The 23,584-nt window shown below is 48.9% G+C and overlaps 1 protein-coding gene across 3 annotated transcripts in view; it reads right to left on the bottom strand.

The window, feature by feature from the left end:
• Positions 1 to 283: 283 nt before the first annotated feature.
• The window catches only part of PFKFB4 (6-phosphofructo-2-kinase/fructose-2,6-biphosphatase 4), a 39,761-nt gene continuing 16,460 nt past the window's right edge, over positions 284 to 23,584 (bottom strand). For all 3 annotated transcript variants that reach the window (XM_065933770.1, XM_065933771.1, XM_065933769.1), the window contains exons 5-14: positions 21,890 to 21,964; positions 21,466 to 21,522; positions 20,668 to 20,789; positions 18,660 to 18,867; positions 17,972 to 18,118; positions 6,414 to 6,518; positions 4,644 to 4,773; positions 4,477 to 4,539; positions 3,294 to 3,358; positions 284 to 2,662 (exon numbers count right to left, since the gene is read on the bottom strand). In XM_065933770.1, coding sequence (XP_065789842.1) covers positions 2,603 to 2,662; positions 3,294 to 3,358; positions 4,477 to 4,539; positions 4,644 to 4,773; positions 6,414 to 6,518; positions 17,972 to 18,118; positions 18,660 to 18,867; positions 20,668 to 20,789; positions 21,466 to 21,522; positions 21,890 to 21,964 — 1,032 coding nt within the window. In that variant the 3' untranslated portion in view covers positions 284 to 2,602. The remainder of the gene's footprint in view (positions 2,663 to 3,293; positions 3,359 to 4,476; positions 4,540 to 4,643; positions 4,774 to 6,413; positions 6,519 to 17,971; positions 18,119 to 18,659; positions 18,868 to 20,667; positions 20,790 to 21,465; positions 21,523 to 21,889; positions 21,965 to 23,584) is intronic.

Raw genomic sequence — 23,584 nt, 5'->3', positions numbered from 1 at the left:
CTAAGGCGTGGGAGGGAGGGATAAATTAGAAACTTGGGATTAACATGCACCATATATAAAATAGATAACGAGGACCTACTGTAGAACACAGGAAACTGTTCTCAACACTCTGTAATAACCTACATGGGAAAAGAACATGAGAAGAATGAATATATGCACAAGTGAATCACTATGTTGTACACCTGAAAGACATAAATCAACTATACCCACATGAAAAAAATGTTTTTCCCTACTCCGCCCAAAATCTTGAAAAAAATTTTTTTATTGCACAAGGGATAAAAATTTTGAGGCAGAGGAAAGGGTACCCCTTGTCACCATCTTCCCCAGGCCAGAAGCAACAAACACCAGAGAACCAGCCAACACGCTCCACCCACAGCCTTGTGTACCCCCTCCATCCTCAACCCCTCCCAAAGGATGCCAGTATTAATGACCCACATTTCTAGGGACCCCAGATCCCCACTATGTCTGTTTCTCACCCAGTGGTAAGGGCCCAGCAACCTGGGTTGGCCCAGAGAAAACTCGGGTCCTGCCCAGGGCTCACTCCAGGGCAGAAAGGTTTTTGCTCCCAGGATGGGTAGGCATGGCAGTGGGAGCTGGACGAAGGGTCCCACCCAGACTTTCTGGGAGAGAGTGCAGCATGGGGGTCTGTAAGCTGCTGGAAAGAATATCTCACCAAGGGAGACCTGGCCACAAGACACAACATTAGGGTGTTCTTTCTTTTTTAAGTATTTATTGCAGAGAATGTTGGACACAGTGTGATGAGTGGCTGAGTTCCAACAACATCCATTCCAGGACGAGGAGGAAAAATGTCTGCAATAGGACCACATGGACCGTCCCGGCTGTAAGCGGGCAGCTGGCCAGGTGGATGCTGCCCAGACAGAGAGTCGGCTCGGGGTGAGCCCCTGCCGGGATCCCAGACCTCCCTCTGCCCCCTCCCAGCCCTGTGACACATCTGGCCCTGGCAGCCCTCTGAACAGAGAGAAGAGGCCTCGCTGGTCTCACCTCAGTGAGCCTGAGGTCCCGGAGAGGTGGTGACATCTAGATGGACATGCCACTGAAAAGGGACCCACCATGGGCAACAAGTAAGCATGGCCAGAAGTCACCAAGACCAAGGCGGCCACAGAAGCTAAGGCTGCAGTCCCCGAGTCCCAAAGGCAGCAGGTGGCCCACTGGCCCCAGGTCTAGGGAGCTTGGGGCTCCAATGGAGTGTCCCACCACAGCCCTGTCCTGGGCATCTCCCCACCCGGGTTTGGCCAGAGCTGCTGCGGCACTTGAGGCCATCACCCCAGGCCAGGGTCACGGGATCCTGGGGCCTGACTTCACCCAGGACCACCACCCATGGACAGGAGCAGCACATCCAACTACAAATCCACACACTTTCTCACCCAGCCTCACAAGATGCTGGCCAGTCTGTTCTCCCAGCTACAAAATGGAGCTGGAATCTACTGCCCAGCCCACCTCTCTGGGCTCCAGAGAACTCAGGGGCGTGATGGCAGGCTTCCCGAGATCGTTTTCATCAGGCTCTTTCGTACAAGAATCAAAAGTGATGATGTGGCTGGGAAAATCCTCCCAGACCAGGGGCTGACTCCGGCTCCCACCATTCCCAGGCTTCATCCCCCAGGTAGAAGTCAATGAATGCCAGGACAGGCTTTCCAAATCCTTCACAGCAAATGCAGGTGTGGCCACTGGTGTATACTCATGCGTGGACACCGGCAGCTGCACTCGAGGTAGCTGGTGGCACAGCTGGGAGCGGAAGAGGGCAGCCTCTCCCTCGAGCACTGGGAAGGGGGACGCATACAACAGCTCTGTCCTTATGTCTTTATGTGTTGCACCATCTTACACGTTGCACCATGAGAGCATTTGGGCAGGGGTGGCCTTGGCCACCGGCTCCCACAAGTATTCCAGTGTAGGCATCATTGGGAAAGGGTGACCGCCAATGCCCCCCTCCCTGTGTGTTTCTGGGCATCCCCAGGTGCAGAAGTGAACACACTGCTTTCCCAAGCGTCTGCTGATGCAGACGCACGGACCCCAGGGTCTAGCCCGTGGAGGGGGCTGCCTGCCGTGGTGGAGGCTCTTCAGCTCCTGGCAGGGTGGGCTGGAGAGGGTTTACCTCCACTGATGGAGGCAGAAGCAGCTCAGGATTCCCTGACGATCTTGCCTCTGGCTCCAGAAGTGACTGCAGAAAGGGCAGCAGAACCCAGGCAGGGTCCCCAGGTCCACCCAGGCAGCACAGCCTTGGTGGCTGAAAACATCACAGCAAGTGCTTTCTGTTTCACATTTTTGGGGTTTCATGCTTCACAAGCCCCCGCCCCGGCCGGTGAGAGAGAACAGGAGGAGCAGGTGCAGGAGCCCTCTCACCGGCCGGGGGCAGACGCGTTCAGGCCAAGCGATGCTCAGCAGCAGGTCAGACACCACGTATACAGCCCTGTGGCTGCCAACAAGGAAACAGGTGGGCTGGGGCGGGGCTTCTGGGTGCCACCAACCAATCATGGCTCTGAGGGCGTTTCCTGGGCAGTGACTGACACACAGACCAGTGGGCCTGGAATGACTGCCCTCCACAGGGATCCACGCCCGCCTGGGAGTCACAGTGGACAAGATGCGGTCACTGGTGAGCCGGGACCGTGACGAGGGCTTCCTCCGGAGGCCGAGAGATGTCTACATTCTGCACAAAAATAGACACACAGAACACTGACCCTGTGCCAAGAAGAGACAGACACTGCTGTCTGCTCTGCTCATCACTGCGGCTGCTGGACTCACATTCTCACCCTGAGGAGCCCCAGCTGCAGGACTTACAGCCCGGCCTTCCCTAAGAGCCAGGGGTCAAGAGTCGCTTGGCACATGGTGGGTGGACAGACACCAGAATAAAGGTGGGAGGGGGAGGGCCCCTCCAGTTACCGCTTGCTCCTTGCAGGCAGGTCAGGGGTTACCCAGAGTGAGGCCATCTCCTCCTCCTGCCTCAGGTCTGGGTCAGGTGGGTAGAAACACCTAGCTGGGGATTATATCCTCATTAGGGGGTCGGGAAGGGGACCAGCTCCTGGGAGTGCCCTCCTCCTGGGGGTGTCAGTGGGCAGGTGTCAGATATGGGCCCAGCAGCCTGTGGGCATCTCTTGGTCTGCAGCTGGTCTGTCCCCTGAGAGCTGGGGCCCTGGGCCCCCAGCATGTCCTGAAACCACCACCGCCCCCGCCGAAACCAACAGAAAACTCAAGTTCACTCAGGAGGCCCTCAGCTGAGCCTGGCCATGCCTGGACCCCCAAGAACATGCCCACCACCCCAGCAGTGACCCCGCTGCTACCTGAGGCCTGTCTCGGTGTGTGTTCACGGCTGCCACATTCAGGAATATGGACTCCACTTTACAACCTGCCAAAGGGAAGACACACATCCATTTCCCCGCCTGAAAGGCAGTTGGTCCACAGGTAGAAGCTTCTCCCAGGAGACAGCTTGGGGTGCTGGGGACCGAGCATAGCCTCAGCCTTACCCTAGACCTCCCACCTTAGGCATTTCTGGGGGCCCCCTGGGGAAGGATGAGGCACCTTGTCAGGCCCAAGCCTCCATGCCACTGCCCAGCACAGGCTCAGCGAGGAGCCCAGGCACCAGGCAGAGCCACGCTGAGGACAAGAGGCCTACCTCGGGGGCGGAGGGTGGTCTGTGGAGCAACAAGCCAAGCTCAGTGAGGGGTCGTTATGCACAGTCCTCAGGGCCCCCAAACCACCATACCCAGGCTTGTCGCACACAAGGCCAAATCATCATGATACCAGGCGCTCAGTGCAAAGGGGGATGAGGGGATTAACATACATTATAATGACATCAGCTACCACTGAACTTTGCAATTATTGCCCCAAGGACCCAACCACGCATGGGGGTGCCTCTCCCAGTGCTGAAGGGGAGGAATCAAGACCAAGGAGGTTAGGAAGCTGCCCGAGGCCTCGGCTGGCAGAGCCCAAGGCAGAAGTACATATTCTAAGGTTCAGGTACTGGGTGCCATGGGGCTTTGTGGGGGATTCTAGAAAAACCAGTAGAAAAGTCCTTCCTGTGGGTTGGTGATGGTTAAAGAAATATCACCAGGGAGGCCTCCTGTGGCCACAGGAATTAAAAACAAAAAAATTAAAAAGCAAACTGGGGTGTTATCCTTCCAAAGGAAAAAAAAAAGCACACTGGATCTTGCCTGGGAAATCCAAAGAACAGCGGAGCCTGGTGGGCTACAGTCCATGGGATCACAAGAGTCAGACAGAGTTAGTGACTAAACAAAAACATGGATTTGGCAGTTTCTGTCATGTCAGTGCTGTGAGAATCGAAATAATTAAAAGCATTATTTGTGATATATAGAAAACAAAAAGCAAACCAGGGAAAGGTGGTGGGGTGGTGGCAGGAGGAATGAGCTTCTAACAGAATTTTCAAGGGAGGGGTTTGCAGACAGTCAAGGAACCGTGTGGAGAGCCAGGCTGGCCACCAGGTCAGCGTGCGGGAAGCTCCCTTACCGTAAGCCACGGGGGTCAGCTTCAGGACCGTGTGCAACGGACACTTGAGGTAGGGCAGCTGCTCTGTGGACACAGGCAGGAAGGGCTGGCACCGGGGAGGAGCAGGTGACAGTCCCCCGCGATCTCTCACACACACCCCACTCCCCCGGGGGGGGCCGCATCCGCACCTGCCGCCTTGTCAAGGAAGTAGGCCAGGAGGCAGCGCATCACAGCCTGGTGGCAGATGACCAGCACGTTCTCTTGCCGCTCCAGCTCCATGATGACAGGCTCGAGTCGCTGGACTAGGTCCTCGTAGGACTGTAAGAGCAAGTGGGAGGCATCTCTCAGCCCAGCTCCGGGAGTAGGCATGGACACGACCTGGGGAGGGGGCTACCTTCTCCTGGAATGCCCTTCTGGGAGGTTGGGGAGGACTAGCAGTCCGACAAAGGGATCATCTCCCCCATCCCAGGGCCCGCTCCCAGTAGGCTCAAGAGGGCAGGACTGGGGTTCAGGCTGCATCCAAGGGACCACCTCCCTGCCGACTCTGGGCCGTTCGCTGAACCCTCAGCTGCTGGAATTCACATGCTGTCCACTGATGACTGGCGGAAAAGACACTGCTCCCTGGCTGCCCACAGCACACGAAGGGCAGAGAATGAGCCTTGGGGGCGGGGAAAGAAAGCCCCCAAACGTCCCACAGTGCAGCCTATCAGAACACCTGAGCTCCCAGGAAAGACCCTCACAGCCCAGTACGCCTCCCAGGTGCCATGAAGGGGCCCATGGACCAACCTTGGGGCCTAGCAAGTTCAGAGCTTTACACTAGGAGACCCAGCCCGGGGGGTTCACCCCTCTTTGCACAGAGTGAGAGGTCCTATCAGAGGGAAAAAAAATAAAGGCCTCAAGCTTGGAGCTGCATTGGGCTCACACTTTGATTGGAAATAACACCAAGGTGATATGTGTGGGTGCCCAGGGTTTCTGGGGGAAATCCTAGATTGATTCTTTTGGCAACTAACTGTCCTACCAGTTCCTGCCACCAACCCCCCCCACCCCTGCCCCGGACCCAGCCCTATCCTCTGAGCAGTCAACTGTTCTGTTTCTTTTCACTGTTATCTGGGCTGCTTCTAAATTTGGGCTCTGCCTCACAGTATGACATGGGGAAATATTGATGCTACCCAGAGCTGTCCTGTCCCCAAGGATAGCACAGCCTGGCATTTGGGCCAGAGGCTCCTGCGTGGGTACACAGATGTGTGTACACCCAGGGGCTCCTGCATGGGTACACGGATGTGTATACACTCAGGGGCTCCTGCGTGGGTACGTGGATGCGTGTACACCCAGGGGTTCCTGCGTGGGTACACAGATGTGTGTACACCCAGGGGCTCCTGGGTGGGTACATGGGTGCACGTACACCCAGGGGCTGCTGGGTGGCTACGTGGGTGCGTGTACACCCAGGGGCTCCTACATGGATACACAGATGCGTGTACACACAGAAAGCTATGTCTGTGGGAGGTGCTTTTGTTTAGCCACTGCCCCAGGTCACCTCCGAGCAGCAGAAGACACACGAGTCCCAGGTGACGCCATCTCTACCCAGGACCTGGGCTGAGGCAAGAACCAGTCTGAGGGGAGGTGACAGGGCAGGTGACTTGTGGTGGCCACAACTCATCTGGAGAAGAGGAATCCCTAGGTCTGGATTCAGGGCTGGGGGTGGTGTCTGGAGCGGCAGGGAGGACAGAGTCAGCCCAAGAAGGGAGAGTAAAGATGGGGGCAGCACTGGCCATCCCCCACCCAAGGAGGGGCCTGCAGCCTGGGCCACAGCCGGGAAGTGACAGAGACCACACACAGCCAGGTGGCCGACCTCTGAGGCCAGGCCCCTCCTGCTGCCCATGCAGCTGCAGAGCCCCTCAGGGCCCTCGGCCATAGGCGGGCAGGAGGTGGCAGGGAGTAAGCCCCCAAATCCCACCTACCTCCCCCTTGGGGTACCGGTACCGGTACTTGTCTTGGTCTCGCAGGGCAAACTCCAGCGGATAATGGTCCTGAATCTCCTCGTAGGTCATTTCCTCACAGACGCCCTAGGGAGATACCACAGTCATCACAGCGCCCACTCCAGGCCCAGGGGTCGGGGAAGGGCATTTCCTGGGCCACGGGGGCCTCCTGGCCGGGAGGTTAGAACCCAGCCGGGAAGAGTAGGCACTCTGCGAACACTAAGGGGGGGCCAGTCTTGCACTTGGAAATAGCTGTCACGAGTCTTTTCTACACCTTCATCATCCAGCCAGCCAGCCAGTTTATGCCTTAAAAATATACACAGAAATGTTAACTAGGTGTCTTTTCTAAAGTGTCTTTTGTTTTCTGTGCTCTAGAAATGCTACAGCAGCGCATGGACTACTGTACAAGTTACAAAGTAAGATTTCACTCGTGTCACTCAGGCTGCACACACACGGGCAGCATAGAGTCCCTTATACAAATGCCATTTTAAAACAAAGCCAAAGAGCCCAGGAAAATATGTGGTCTGACTGGTGTCACTCCTTCCAAGGCTCAAGCCAAGAGCCGGCACACAGGCCATGTCTAGAGAGGAAGCAATTAAATGCCGTAATAAAAAGCAGGTGTTTTATGGTGTTTGTTTGTTTTCCCCAGACAAAGTCTTGGGCAAAGCTGTCTATCAAAAAGGAAACATAAAGGGGAAAATTTGTGTCTATAAATGTCTAGACAAAATTTGGTTCTTTGAAAAGATAAAACTCTTACTAGGATGACAGGAAAAAAGATAGTGCAAATTATTAAACCAGGAATGAAACAGGGATATTATTAAAAAGCTTATAGAGACAAAAAAGATTATAAGGGAATGTTAAGAACACTCCTGACTCAACAGACGTGAGTTCGAGCAAACTCCGGGATATAGTGGAGGACAGAGGAGCCTGGTGTGCTGCAGTCCAGGGACTCGCAAAGGGCTGGACATGACTTAGTGACTGACCAACAATAAAATGCCAAGAAATAAGAAAACTCAGATCAAATAGGAAAATTCTTACAAAGATACAAACTACCCATTGTGAGATGAATGTGTTCTCCCAAAAGACATGCTGAAGTCCTCCACCCTGGGAACTGTGAATGTGACCTTATTTGGAAATTGTCTTTACAGATGTAATCAAGTAGACAAGGTCCAATGACTGATGTCCTTTTAAGAAGACCATGTGAAGACACAGGGAGACACATACAGGGAAGAAGGCCACATGATGAGGGGGACAGGGACTAGAGTGATGCACCAATAAGCCAAGGAATGTCAAGGATTGCTGGCAGTTACTAGAAATTTGGTAAAAAGATGGGCATTATTAGGAGGAATTCCCTGGTGGTTTAGTGGTTAGGGCTCTGTGCTCTCATTGCTGAGGGCCTGGGATCAATTCCTGATCAGGGAACTAAGATCCTGCAAGTCAGGTGCAGCCAAAAGAAATGATTAGGGTGATGGCTCAGAAAGAAATGAAGGACAGGAGAGAAGCCTCTATTGTCCTAGGGAATACATATATCATCATGAACATAATGTTGCTAGAAATATGAATGTTTAGGCATTTCCTTGGAGGTTCAGTTGGTAGGGCTCTGCTTTAATTGCCACGGCCCCAAAGAGGAACTAAAGAGCCTCTTGATGAAGGTGAAAGAGGAGAGTGAAAAAGCTGACTTAACATTCAACAAGCAAAACAACAAAAATCATGGCATCTGGTCCCATCACTTCATGGCAAATAGATGGGGAAACAATGGAAACAGTGACAGACTTTTTTTCTTGGGCTCCAAAATCACTGCAAATGGTGACTGCAGCCATGAAGTTGAAAGACACTTGCTCCTTGGAAGAAAAGCTATGACACACCTAGACAGCATTTTAAAAAGCAGAGACATCACTTTGCCGACAAAGGTCAGTTCAGTCAAGGCTGTGGTTTTTCCAGCAGTCCTGTACAGGTGTGAGAGCTGGACCATAAAGAAGGCTGAACGTGGAAGCACTGATAATTTGTACTGTGGTGCTGGAGAAGACTCTTGAGAAACCCTTGGACTGCAAGAAGATCAAACCAGTCAATCCTAAAGGAAATCAATCCTGAATATTCATTAGAAGGACTGAAGCAGAAATTAAAGTTCCAATACTTTGGCCACCTGGTGCGAACAGCCGACTCATTAGAAAAGACCCTGATGCTGGGAAAGATTGAAGGCAGGAGGAGAAGGGGACGACACAGGATGAGATGGTTGAATGGCATCAACCACTCAATGGACATGAGTTTGAGTAAGCTCTGGCAGATGAAGGAGGACAGGGAAGCCTGGCGTGCTGCAATCCATGGGGTCGCAGAGTCGGACATGACTGAGCGACTGAACAACTGAACAACCATGAAAAGATGACTAACAGGTCATAGATATTATCAGTAGACTAGTTTCCAAAGTACAGATAAAGAAGGGGATCCACAGCATCTAAGAAAATAATCAGATTAACTTCAAAGAAAAAAGAAAAATCAAGGGTTCTCTGCAACACCAAGTGTTACAGCCATATGCTTGTCCCTGGAAGGTACATATCAGATCTCCCACCTGAGTCAGGGAGCTGTTATCTGCATGAGAAAAAAGTCGGGGCTGGAAACCTCCCAAAACTCCCACCAACCACAACGGATGAAAGCCCACAGAATGGGTTAAAGGACCTATAAAATGGGTCCAAAAAATTGTTTACTCTTTTGAAAGAGTTCATCAACTTTAAAGAGCTAAAACATGGAGAAGGGAATGGCAACCCACTCCAGCATTCTTGCCTGAAGAATCCCATGGACAGAGGAGCCTGGAAGGCTACAGTCTATAGGGTCACAAAGAAGCAACAGCACACACGCACATATGTATACTCTACATGCTAAAAACAATAAAAAAAAGAAGAGCTAAAACAGATTAAAAAAATAAAACCATGATGCTATACTCTGCCCAATGACAGTAATGGAAAAAAAATAAGCAGATGGAAACAAACAGAAATAATACCTCCTCATAATTCCCAATAGAGTCAAGCATTGTTTTCCTGTTGCTAATTTTAATAAGTATATTTTAGTTATTCCTTTATTTACAAGAATTCTACTTAAGAATGTCTTTGAAAAACTGTAAGTGATGAACATTGGAATAATAAAAAACAATGCTTGCCTTCCAAATCACAGAAAAGATAATGTTTATACAGGGGAAAAAATGAAATGAAGAGAAATTTGCAAGCCATCGGGTAAAAAAAGGACAAAGACAGCAACTGTAATAATAAATATAAATGGGTTTAAACCCCTGAATGAAAAAAGTTCTCAGGTCAAAAAATAAACCAAAGATATGGTCCTTTCATCTAAAGAAATGACACAAAAGTGGTTAAAAATAAAAGAGAGTGGGGCTTCCCTGGTGGTTCAGTGGTAAAGAATCGCCTGCCAATGCAGGAGACACAAGTTCAATTTCTGATCTGAGACGATCACACATGCCACAGAGCAACTAAGCTACCAGCAACTAAGGCACCACAACTATTGATCCTGTGCTCCAGAGCCTGGGAACTGTAACTACGGTCCATGTGCTGCAACTACTGAAGTCCGTGCACCCTAGAGCCTGTGCTCAGCAACAAGAGAAGCCACCGCAGTGAGAAGCTCGAGAATTGCCACAAAGAGGAACCCCCACTCCCTGCAGCTAGAGAAAGCTGGCACAGCAACGAAGACACAGCGCAGACAAAAATAAATAGATTTTTTAAAAATAATAAAAGGGAGTAAGTATAGCCAAAAAAGATGGACGAAAAGCAAGGATGGCAATTTAAAACCAAAATGAGATATAACCTCATACTCATCAGAACTGTCTGTCCAAAAAAAACCCAGAAAAATAACAAGTGTTGGCACAGATATGGAGAAATTAGAACCCTCATACACTGATGGTAGAAGTTAATAAAGGTGGAGTTGCTACGGAAAAAAATACAAATAAAATAAAATAACAAAATAAAAATCGAATTACCATATGATCCAGTAATTCCACTTTTACATATGTGCCAAAATGAAATGAAAGCAGTGTCTCAAAGGGATATTTACATACCCATGTTCTTAGCAGCCCTATTCACAATAGCTGAAAGGTGGAAACCACCCAAATGTTCATAGATAAAATGAATGGATAAGCAAAATGTGGTATGCACATACAGTGGAACCACAATCAAACTTTAAAACGTGATCCTGACATATGATACAACATGGATGAACCTTGAGGACACTATGACAAGTGAAAGAAACCAGTCACAAAAAGACAAATACTATATGATTCCACTTACGTGATACACTCAGAGACAGAAAAATCATACAGACAGAATCGAAGAGACAGAAAAGGGAATGGTAGCTGTTAGAGGCTGACTGGGGAGGAAAAATGGGGGTTATTGCTTAATGGGTACAGAGTTTCCATTTTTCAAGATGAAGAGTTCTGGAGGGGACTTTCCTGATGGTCCAGTGGCTGGGACTCTGTGCTCCCAATGCAGGGGGCCTGGGTTCAAGCCCTGGTCAGAGAATTAAATCCCAAATGCCGCAACTAAAGATTCCACGTGCTGCAACTGAGAACTGGTACAGCCAAATTAAATAAAAATAAAATAAATATATATTTTTTAAAGTTCTGGAGATGGACAGAGGTGATGATTGAATATTATGAATGTACTTAATACCACTGTACTGTATGTTTAAAAATGGTGACTGGGACTTTCCAGGTTATCCAGTGGTTAAGACTTCCACTGCATGGGGCACAGGTTTGATCCCTGGTCAGGGAACTAAGATTTGGCATGCCACATGGCACAACCAAAAAAAATTTTAAAAGGTGGTTACAATGATAAGTTTTATGTTATTTGTATTTTTCAAAAAAAAAAAAAAGGAAAAAGAACATCAGAATGAAAATATTCAAATTGGTCAAAGTATAAATCCATGCAAAAAGTATTTTATAGTAGACAGTAACTATCCAAAATGAAGGCTGAGCCACAATGGAGTAACTGGTACCATATTTGCTCTGGGGCCAACATGAACAATTGAAAAAAAAATGAAAATGGACAAAATTATGCAACAATCGTTTGTAGACTTCAGACAACAGGCAGAGCAGGGCTATGATCCTCCAGAAGGGCCACAAGGAGCCTACAACTGCTGCAACTTACTGCACAGGCACTTCCTGGACTGCAGAGCAGAACATCACAAGGAAAGAAATAGAAGACACACAAAAAAGAGCAAAACTGAAGTCTAAAATGTAAAGTTCACTGGATGAGTTTAATAAAAACAGAAGTAAAGATAAGTGAACCTGAAGACACAGCAATAGAAATCACCCAAACGGAAGTTCGGAAAGAACAAAAGACTGAGAAACAATGATCAGAAGCTGGATGACCTATGCGACTATCCCAGAGGTTGTATATACTATACCAAGTGGTCTAACATACATGTTGTTGGAGTCCAGAGTAGGAGACAGGGTGGCAGAAAATGTATTGGAAGACAAGATGGCTTAATTTTTTTTTTTCAAATTTCATATTTAGAAACCCAGAAATCCAAGAATCTCAACGGATTCCAGCAGGATAAACATGAAGTAAAATATACCAAAGCATATCATAACCCAATTACTTAAAATCAATAATAAACACAAAATAGAGTAAAAGAAGATACACTGTATATAAAACAAGGATGAGAATGACAGCAAACTTCTTGCTAGAAACAACATGACCCAGAAGACAATGGAACAGCATTTTTAAATACTCAAACAGAAGGAAGGCTCTGCTGGTTCCTCTCATTTGCCACGCTACATCTTTTGATTGTTCTACTTGCTGTCTGCTCCAGGAGACTGACCTCTGTGGACACACTGACAAGGCTCCCATGGCCACTAGTTTCTCTTTGAGCTAGGCCATGGGGAACGTTGGTAGGAGGTCACAGGAGGGAGGAGTCAGGCCGAGATGTTTATTCTGACTCCCTCTTGCAGAAGTTGCTTTCAGCAGGCTGGGCCCTCACCCAAGGCCCATCCCACCAGGTTGCCCTTTCCTCACTGCTCCCTGCCCCCAGGATCCTGTATCTTCTCTCTCCTCTGCCCAAGGGAAGCAATGGTCCCTGCTGTTTCAAGGCTTCTATATCCTGTCCATTATCTTTGCAAAACGGTATATATAAATCTTTTTATAAATATATAAATTTTTTTTTTATAAATCTTCCCTGAATTAACCTAACTGGAGTGGCCATCTGCTTCTTTTTATGTCCCACAAATTCTTAAGTCATGAACTCTAAATTACTTTATATACAGAAAAAGGGTAAAATTAAATTGTTGAAAATGCAAGAAAAATCAGCAAAACTATAATGAGTATATTTAACAACTATTGATTTATGGTGATCAAATAGACCAAAAAATGACAGAAACTTTGAATGATATAATGAAAGAAGCTGAAATGAATACACCCATGCATGCATCTCTTAGCCATAAATGTTAATACCATAAAGCTAATCTTGTTTCAACTAAACTTATACTTGTTTCCTTCTCTCTAGCCAATTTTGAAGAAATGACTTTGAAAAAAATTACTTTCAAGAAAATGCCAGACATAATTTCATTTCTTCTGGAATACTTCAGTTTAAGACACTAAAAGTTAGAAAGTTTCATTATCTCTCTTTCACACACACACACAAACACACACCCTGTTATTCTTCCATATAATTGGATAATGGACATTTATTGGATACTATATCCAACTAACAGGCAACAGACCTTCCTTTCAAATGAGATATTTATAAAAATTTACCATATTCTAGGCAACAAAGAAAGCCTCTAAAAATTCCCAAAGGTTGAATCACAGGTCACCTTCTAGGATTGCAACATAGTAAAGTCAACCATGGCAATTCCTAGGTGGTCCACTAGTGAGGACCTCACACTTTCACTGCATAGGGCCAGGTTCAAACCCCCTGGTCAGGGAACTAATATCCTGCAAGCCACGTGGCATGGCCCAATAAATAAATAAATCAACCAAAAAATCACTTTAAATGCTTTCATCATTGGAGAAGAAAGAATGACCATAAATGCCTCAGTCAATAAACTTTAAAACTTACTTGAAGGAAAGTAAGTAAAAGGAAAATAACATAAAAGCAAGATATAAATGAACTAAAAAAAATAGAAAAAGGATAGAACTGATACAATCTGAGATCTGGTTCTTTGGAAATAAAAATTTCAATAAGTGACTAATCTCTGACACATCTAATTAAGAATAAAAACTGTGCAATATCAAAGAATGGGAACAGAGGTAATAACACCTGACACTGAGATGACTCTACCATTAGGTTCTAATATATAACTTACTCTGATGAAGAAATAAGGTTTGAATAAAATAAACTGTCCAGATGACTCAGGGATGGAGAGATAAATAGGAAGTGATAAAATAGCTACTACAGGTATACCTTGGAAATACTCTGGGTGTGATTCCAGATCACTGCAACAAAGTGAGTCACAAGAATTTTTTGGTTTCCCAATGTATATAAAAGTTACATTTACATTATACACTGTTAAGTATGCAATAGCATTCTGTTTTAAACAATGTATGTACCTTAACTAAAAATTAAATTATCTCTAAAAAAAATGCTAAGCATCATCTAAGACTTCAGCAAGTCATAGTACTAACATCAGAGATCACTGGTCACAGATCACCATAACAAATATAATAATGAAGAGCTTGAAATACTGCAAGAATTACCAAAATGTGACCCAGAGACACAAAGTGAACAAATGCTTTTGGAAAAATGGAGCCGATAGACTTGCTGGATAAAGGGTTGCCATCAACCTTCAACTTGTAAAAACCACAGTATCTGCAAAGTGCAATAAAGCAAAGTACAATATAATGAGGCCTGCCTGTACCTTAAAAGCTTGATGGTAGATGCGAGGGGGTGGGGACACGACACACCCTAAGATGACTCCCAGTGAGTCAAGCTCTTATTTAATCCCCTTCCCTGGAGTAGAGTACAGGCAGAATCAGTGACTGGCTTCTACACTTTTTTTTTTTTGACCATGCTGTGCAGCGTGTAGAATCTTAGTTCCCTCACCAGGGACTGAACCCGTGTCCCCCTGCAGTGAAAGTTGGCAGTCATACACACTGGACCACCATGGAATTCTGGAAGCTGTCCCTTGTTAACAGCCCAGCGTCAGCATCCCTGGCCCGGCACCCCATAGGAATGCTGGGCCTACGGCCTCTCCCATCTCACAATGCCATGGATGCCCCCTTTCCCATCCCCCATCTTTTCCAGCAGGGAGGGATTCCGGGGCATGCGGCTTCATCACCTTCCTGCCTACTCCTCACCTTCTCTGTCCCACGTGCTTCCATCTCAGCCACGAGGACACAATGGAACAAGCTCGCATGCTGAATGAACGTTCTGCCTTTTCCACAACTGCGTCCACCTGCTGGGGGCTGGAGGACCACCTCCGGGACACAGACAACAGCACCACAGAAACTCTCCAGACCAGCCACCTGGCCCCCTTGGCTAACTCCCCTGGGAAACTTCTCCTTCCTCTCACTCCTGAGTGAAACCTCCATGAGGTTCTGAGACAGGACTCTGACCACCTGCACCCCTCTCCCTTCCTGATATCCTAGAAACTGGGCCTCTGCTGATAGCTTACGGTGAACGATGTTGGATTCGTGATCTCTGAAGATTTAGCTTCGGGACCAGGCACCAAGCTTGATCCTTCAAAAGCTTTAGTGCAGCAGAGTTTTATTAAAGTAAGAAAAGGGACTGAGAAAGCTTCTGACTTGGGATGTCAGAAGGGGGACGGAAAATGCCCTCCTCACTAGTGTTAGCAAGGGAGTGATATACTTTTTAAATTAGTTATTATAGTAAAGCAAAAGAATGTCTCAAGGTTAAAAAATTTTTACCAGACCCACTCCCACAATTTACATTTTAGGATAAGGATTAGGATTTAACAATAGAAAGAGCCTACCAGACCCACTCCCATAATACACATTCGAAAATATCAGGATTAGTCAGGAGGTTTTCAGGAAGGAGAAACTGTCCTCAAACAGGATATTGTTGTCATATAATCCCTAGTAAAGAGTTTAAACTGAGTTGTGTAATCATCAGTTTCCAGCTTAAAGGAAAAAAAAAAGTTTTATGTGACTAAGACTAAGGAATGTAGAGAAAAATAAAGTCTGTCCTTTCCTCCTCCTTGAGAACCCCAGACCCCTCTCTCCTCGGGGACCCCGGACTTCTTATCCACTGCCTAGGCATGGACTCTCTCACTGCCATCTCTCAGGGTCTCCAGTTCTCATTCCCTCCTTTTCTACCAGCCTCTCACCATCACCTTACACACAGCCAAGTGTCCCTTGACTCTGAGCCTCTTTCCTCCCACTCAGTTCCCCATCCTGTCCCATTGGGCAACAGCCCACAAGGCTTATGCCAAGAGTCCCAGTGGTCTTGTTACGACATCCCAACGGTCAGCTTGGAGATTCGCCTCACTGCCCTTTCCTATGGCATCTCACCCCCGTGACCATGGCCTCCTCCTCTCTGCCTTGACTCCCATGACCCTCATCGGCCTGGTTTGCCTTCCACCTCATCGGACACTTATCCATAGCTTCCTCCACAGCCCCTTACACACCAAGGCTCCCTTGGGCTCTGTCCTGGGTCCCACTTCAGCTCCCTCAGCCACCTGATCCATTCCACAGTCTCAAGCACAATGTCTGTGGCGGATATACCCAAGCCCCACCTCTCCTTGGAGATCAGATTGCCTTCTGGGTATCTGCCATGGAACATCTCCCAAGAACATAACATCTTCCTCTCATGCTGAGAGGAAGAACATAACATCTTCCTCTATTTACTGAGATCCCTACGAAGTGGTGAATAAAGTAGACATGGTTCGTGCCTTCAGGTGAGCTCACCTTCCCTGCCCTAGAACCCTTCCCAGTGGCTGGAAATCTGGAGCCATCCTGGATGCGTTTTTCCTTTTTACATCCCTGGTGGAGCATCATCAGCCTCCATCTCCTCACCCATATCTGGGTCCCCGGGATCTGGCCCAGTTCCTAGCATAGGGTATGTGTGTGTGCTAAGTCGCTTCAGTCATGTCTAACTCTTTGCAACCCCATGGACTGTAGCCCGCCAGGCTCCTCTGTCTATAGGATTCTCCAGGAAAGAATACTGGAGTGGATTGCCATGCCCTCCTCCAGGGTATCTTCCCAACTCAAGGACTGAACTTGCGCCTCTTATTTCTCCTGCATTGGCAAGCAGGTTCTTTACCACTAGCGCCACCTGGAAAACCCTAGCATAGCACAGGCTTACATAAATATGTGATAAATAAATGAACAAAAACACTCCCCAGTCCAATCCTCCTCTTTCACTGCCACGACCCAAATTCCAGATTCATCACCTAATCAGGACACATCAAGCACCTCTAACTGGTCTCCCTCCTCCAGCTTTTCCTCCCACCTCATCCCAACAAAACAATTCTATCATATGGGGTGATCTCTGTAAGATTCAAATTTGATCTTAGAGACTTCCACATCAGGCAATGGTAGACTAGCTTGTTTTAGACTAACCCTCCCCCTGAGAACTACTGGAAAAGCCAAAGAGAAACAAATAGATACGTCTGTTTGATTCATCACAGAGCCTTGAGGCAAAGAAGACCTGAGAGGGACTTCCCTGGTGGTCCAGTGGTTGAGAATCCACCCAGCAATGCAGGCGGACACCAGCTAGATCCCTGGTCCGGAAAGATCCCACATGCTCCAGAGCAACTAAGCCTGTGAGCCACAGCTAGTGAGCCCACGTGCCACAACTACTGAAGCCTGAGCACCCTGGAGCCCATGATCCTCAAGAAGACAAGCAACTGCAATGAGGAGCCTAAGCCCTACAGCTAGGGAAGAGCCCCCGCTCTCCGCAAATAGAAAACACCCACAAGCCCAGCGAAGACCCAGTGCAGACAAAAATACAAAAATCAAAGGAAAAAGGAAATATCTTTTTCTTAAAAAGAGAAAGAAAATCACTTATCTAAAAAAAGACCTAAGGGGCCAAAATCCTGAAGTGAAGGGAAATCCAAAGAGATGAACCTGATATATGGCATCATTTTTCCCTTGGAGGTTTTGTTGATTTGAAAGTGAAGTTTAAGGGATGAGAAGCCAGCTGATAGGCAAAGTGGATGAAGGTGTAAACTTCCAGTTATAAGATAAATAAGTCCTGGGAATGTAATGTACAGCATGGTGACTATAGTTAACAATATTTGACATATATTTGAAAACTGCTAAGAGAGTATGTCTTGAAAGTTCTCATCACCAGAGAAAGAACGTTTGTAACTATGTGGTGATGGATGTTAACTGAACTTACTGTGACAGTTACTTCACAACATATGCATACATCATATCTTCACCATGTACATCTAGATAGTTACATGCAAAAGAAGGGAAGGAGGGAGGGAGAGATGAATCAAAACCATAATCAATGATGACATGTTAAACAAAAAATTCTTTCTGACCCTCAACACCGTCATTCTGACCCTCAACATCATCACCCGGAGTGAACACAGCTGTGCCCAGACCTGGGCAGGGGAGGGAAGAGACGTCAGTTACCGCATCAATCTCGTTGAGAACTTTCCACTGCTCGTAAGGCACACCCAGGGCCTCGGCTGTCTGGATTGTCCTCTTCATCTGGCTTGTCCAGACCTTTAGGTCCTTGATGTTCTGATCCCTGATGAACTGGGCCAGACTCTTGGCAAACTGAAACATACCAGAAGCAAATTCAGATGGACAGGTCCTGGGCTGCCCTCAAAGAGTCCATGGGGCCCAGCCTCAGAGAAAACTGGTGTGGTAAAAAAAAACAAACCACGAAAACCATGAATTAATTCTCGATGACACCCACTCCCATAAGTGCTGTCTTTGTGCATTCTTCCCAGACCCTGAATATAGTTCCAGCTGAGGCTCATCAGGCCCCCTGCCAGTGCTGGCCCCCCCGAACCACGTGCCTAGGCTGGACCATCTTCCCAGCAAGGCTTCGATTTCTTCCCTGGACTGTGGCAGAGGATCACCTGCACTGCGGGCACTCAGCTCACTCCCACAGTGTCCCACTCCAGAGACGGGCGCTCAGCTGGCGACAGCTATTATGGAAGCCAGAGATTCAGGCATCTGCCTGGTGACCTTCGCTTTGTAATAGGAACATTCCACACTGGATTGCGCATTAGATGGAGTCCCTCACCAACATGTGCACATGCACACGAGCACGCATGCACGCATACACACACACACGAGCATGTACACTGACCTCCCTGCCCCGGGGGGACAGCCCTGGGTCCCCGCCGATCCGGCCCTTGAGGTTGAGCTCACTCTCCCCATGCCGGCAGAGGTAGATGGAGCGGGGCGTCACGTGGATGTTCATGAGGTAATACACGATGCGGCTCTGGATGTGGTCAGCCACGCGGTTCACGACGTAGCTCTGCCCCACGTCCATGATCTTAATGTAGGACAGATCCCTTTCCAGAGAAGGCAGGGAGAGGTGAGTGAGACCCGGGGCCTCCAGGGTCCGCTCTGCCCGCTCCAGAGCCCTTCCTCTCTGACCCCGCCAGGCTTGAGACCACAACACGCAGGGCCATCAGCTGGTGTGTGAGCAACAGGTGGGAGTAACATGACATGTGTGACATACAGACAAAGCTGGTGAGAGGTGCCCCAGGCTCAGCATGCTCCCAAGAGGCGACAGCCAGAGAGAGGGGTCGGTCCTACCACATCCGGACTTTCATCGCTGCTCTACGTCCCCGGGGCCCCTCTTGCCTAGCTCTGAGCTCTCAACGCACTGTCTGCAGGGTGAACAGGAGACAGTTTTTTCCATGATTGACCTGATGGTAGTAGCTGGCAAACACACTTCCCCTCCAGTCTTCCTGGTCAGCCATCCATGGGCCTGGCCTTGCCTTTCCTTCCCCCAGTGAACCCTCCCCTAGAATCCAGCCCGGGTCATCTGTGTGTGCCCAGCGCCCGTGCCATCCCACGCCAGGCAGCAGTACACGAGACAAGCGGTACAGGCGGAGGGTACTAAAGGCAGCAGCTGGTAAGACCAGCTCCGGCACATTCCCTGCTTTGGACCAGCGCAGTCCTGCGGCGTGGAGAGCAGGGCCACGAGGAACAGCGCTGTGCTGGGGAGACCAGCAGAACCACAGAGGCGGGGCACAGCACCAGAACAGTGCCAGCCTCGCCAAGAGCCAGGCCAGGGACTGTCCCGCAAACACCCCAGATACCCTCTCTCCAACAGTCACTTGACCTCCTTGGTGTGTAGCTAAAGATTCACACATAATCACAAGTGACCCAAGTACAAGCTCATATCCCAGCCTTTTTACTTAATGCTACATAATGTGTGGTGAAAGGAAAAGGAGCGACAGAGGATGAGATGGTTGGATGGCATCAGTGACTCAATGGACATGAACTTGAGCAAACTCTGGGAGATAGTGAAGGACAGGGAAGCCTGGTGTGCTGCAGTCCATGGGGTGGCAAAGAGTCAGAAGGGGCTTAGCGACTGAACAACAACAACATAACATACACTTTTCCATGTCTCTTTGGCACGACTTATAAGGACTGTGTAATACTTTATGCAGTTATTAACTTAATTACTTAGGGGTTAATTACTTAAGTGTTATTCACTTCAACACCCTCCCCCCTACTTCTGCTATAAGGAGTTGTTGGCAAACTATGGCCAGTTAGTCAAACTCAGCTTGGTTTTGCAAATAAAATTTTATTGGGACACAGTCATGTCCATTTCTTAATATATTCCTTTAGTACTAGATGGCTAGTTAAGAGTTAAGAGACTGTATGCCCCCAAAGCCTAAAATATCTACCATCTGAGCCTTTACAGAGATACCCTGCCGATGGCTGGCTGCTATCCCTACTCAGAACTCACTCCTATGAAGCACTGGCCACTGTCAGCTCTTCATGGGTAGGAACTGGGCACCCCGTCCCCCTTCGCAAAACACAGACCACCCACCGAAAGAAGAGCATGTACTGTTTGCAAATGGCTCATGGGAAGACCCTCTGTACAGAAAACAGGCTTGATTTTATGATGGCATAGTAGAAAATTCTGACTTTCAGAGCTCCAGATAAAGCAACTGCAGTTCTGTGAGTCACCTCTGGGCCACGACCTCCACCCCGAGGAAAGAAAGAAAAAAGGGCAGAGCATCTCTGCCTGCTGGGGTGGGCCCTCAGCCACCACCTCGGGAGCCACAGGAGGCAGCCCAGCGGTCCAAACCCACCCCCACCACAGCCGAGGACACGGTGCTGCCCCGGCTCACCTGTCCAGGTCCTCATCCAGCGTCTCATACGAATTCTCATAGCACTCAATGCGCCTCATGAAGTCCTCCGTGGCCTCGTCACTATCGCGGTTGATGTAGTCAGGGCTGCCCAGCTTCACTTGCTGCCGGAGCCAGGCACAGAGCAAGGACACATCAGCTCCAGAGGCCAGGCATGGGGGAGACCGAGGACAGCGCTGGGCAGGGGGCTAGGGGAGGAGGCTGGAGGCCAGTCCCAGGGGGCTGGCTGGTCCCATCAGGAAGAGGCCAGCGGCTCCCTGGTCCAAGCTCCCACACCAGTGCTAAGAGAGTATTACTGGACATCCTGAGATCACAGTCCCTCATTTTTGTGGTACTGGGGGAGGTGAGGCCAGAGGGAGAAGGGGCCCTGAAGCCCCTCCCCACCTGAACTATCTCCCCAGACACTGATGTTCATTTATTGGATAAAAAGGGAATATGGGTGAGGGGTCAAATCTCTTTACCCTTCAAAATACTAACACCCCCTCCCCACCCTGCCCCTCCCTCTAGGGGCTGAAGCTCGTCTCCTACCATCCAGGGGAGGAGGAAGGGGAAGGAGGGAGGGGAAGAGAAGGGAAGAAGAAGGAATGCACAGCCCTCCAGACCAGTGGTACTCGGGGATCCAGGATCATCCAGCCCAGAGATCTACTGCCTCCCCACCCCCCACCAAGCAAGCTAAGGTTGGCCCAGGCCACACCCCAAGCTGCAGAGGGTCCTTACTGTCACAGGCCATCTCGGGTGTATTCCTATCCCCCACAAGGTCAGACGCACCACACCACTCACCACGATGTTGGCAGCTATGACCTCAGGATCCACACAGATGGACTCGACAAAAAACGTCTGCGGTAAAGACCACAGCAGGCAGGAGGGAAGAAACCAGAGACGCATTTAGGGCCCTGGGCCTGGCTCCCTGGAGCTCCCTACCCACTGAGGGCCCTACTGATCAGCAACCAGGGCCCTGAGGCCCTCCTTCTGGGGAGAGGGCCTGGACAAGGGGCACGGAACCCCAGCAGGTGCCTCCCATCCAGGACTCTCCCACCAGGAACCCCACTTCCCCAGAAAGAAACCTCCAGGTAAAGAGAAAAGTATTATCGAAAATCCACTCAGGAGCCCACCTGCCTGCCCCCACCAGGAGGCCGACAAAGGGGCCCCAGGGGGCCTGAAGGTGCCACAGCCCAACCGAGGAGGCAAGCCGGGGGGGCCTCACCTTGTAGCCGTTCTGCTCCCCAAAATTAAAGATGGTAGCTCTCCGTTCCCGGGTGGTATTTGTCGCATCAAAAACCTAGGATCAAATTGGGGTTAACTCAACCTTTGGCCCTGGAAAAGGTGGGGGCCACCCGACAGCTGGAGCACAGGGGCTGGGTTTCTCAGAGACCAGCTGAGGCCTGGCCATCCGCCTGGCCAGCATCCTTCAGACCTGCAAAGGCTGGGCTGGTCCTCCAGTTCCTTGGCAAGCGCCCCGAGGAAGCTAGAAGGAGCGGGTGCCCATGCTCACAGCAGGACAGCAGGTACTCCGCTCATGTCTGACCAACAAGACTTCCAGTGAAACTAGCTAAACCTGGAGAACTAAACCCACATTTATTTCCACTCCATCCTGAGACCCCAGTAAGATGGGAACAGGACAGGAGATGGGCGATGTCACCGTAGTTTTTTTCTTTAAGACAGACACTTGGTGAGTGGCTCAGAGAAAAGCAAACACAAGCCATGGCCAACCAGAGCACAGCTGTTTTGCAGACCTGGGAGAGTCAGGAACATCTCAGTAAAAAGGGGCAAGGGCGTAGAGGAAAGGGGAGGACTGGAAAGGGGAAGACTGGCCCCACTGGGAGTGCAAGTGGAGCCCCAGGACCCCTCCCTGCCTCCTCCAGGTAGGTTCTGAACTGGTTGGTACCTGCCCAGCATCCTCAGGTGCAGCCCACCCAAGCGGAGTTTAGAGCACCATTTTTTATAAAGGGATACATCACTAGACCAGGGTCACTGAAACAGCAAAACCTCTAACATGGAAAATGAAGACCTGGGAATTCCCTGGTGGTCTACTGATTAGGACTCCATGCTTCCACTGAAGAGGGCATAAATTCAATGCCTGGTCAGGGAACTAAGACCCCACAAGCTGTATGATCCAGGCAAAAAAAGAAAGAAGACTAAATCAAACACAATAAAAGGAACTTTAAGAAATGAGGACAGGGCATAGCATAGAAGGAAATGTCAACAACTTACAATTATTGTCTAAAGAGACGCAAAATGCCATATAGTAAGCACAAAACAAGAACAGGGTTCAAAAAAATTGGAACACTCAGAAAGTAAGACATTTTAAATTTGGAAGTTGTACCATAAAAGTATAAAACTTCAGCCAAACACTTCTCAGATAATGTTAAGGAAGTCTCCCTGAAAGTGGAACCGAAAGAGACAAAGGGAACGTAAGGGGGGAAAAAAGACCAAGTTAGGGATTAGGTCTAACATACAGCCACCAGGAGTTCCAGAAACAGCATCTCAGAAAGTGGGAGAGGAGTGAGGACTTGATGGTGAGATAGTGGTGGGGGTGGTGTAACAAAGTAACATATGACAGTTTCTTTGACCTGCCTGGAGAAGAGTTTCCTGATGAAATCCCCCAGCCCAAGGACCCAGCATTATGGAAAAGGCCACTGTAAGGCACATCACTTTGAAGACCCTAAAAGCTTCTCCAGAGAAAGGGCCTAAGAAGTTGCCAGCTCCTCTAGGAGATAAAATCTTTTTTTTTTTTTTTAATCTTAACTTTTTTTGGCTGAACTGCACGGTTTGTGGGATCTTAGTTTCCCGACCACGGATCAAACCAGAGTCTTAACCAGAGATTGAAGAGTCTTAACCACTGGATCACCAGAGAATTCCCTAGGAAATACAACTTTTAAGGAGGATCAACAAATCAGAA

This window comes from Muntiacus reevesi, chromosome 4, assembly GCF_963930625.1.
Source record: "Muntiacus reevesi chromosome 4, mMunRee1.1, whole genome shotgun sequence".
Lineage (NCBI taxonomy): Eukaryota > Metazoa > Chordata > Mammalia > Artiodactyla > Cervidae > Muntiacus > Muntiacus reevesi.
This window is presented reverse-complemented; position numbering and strand designations above follow the sequence as displayed.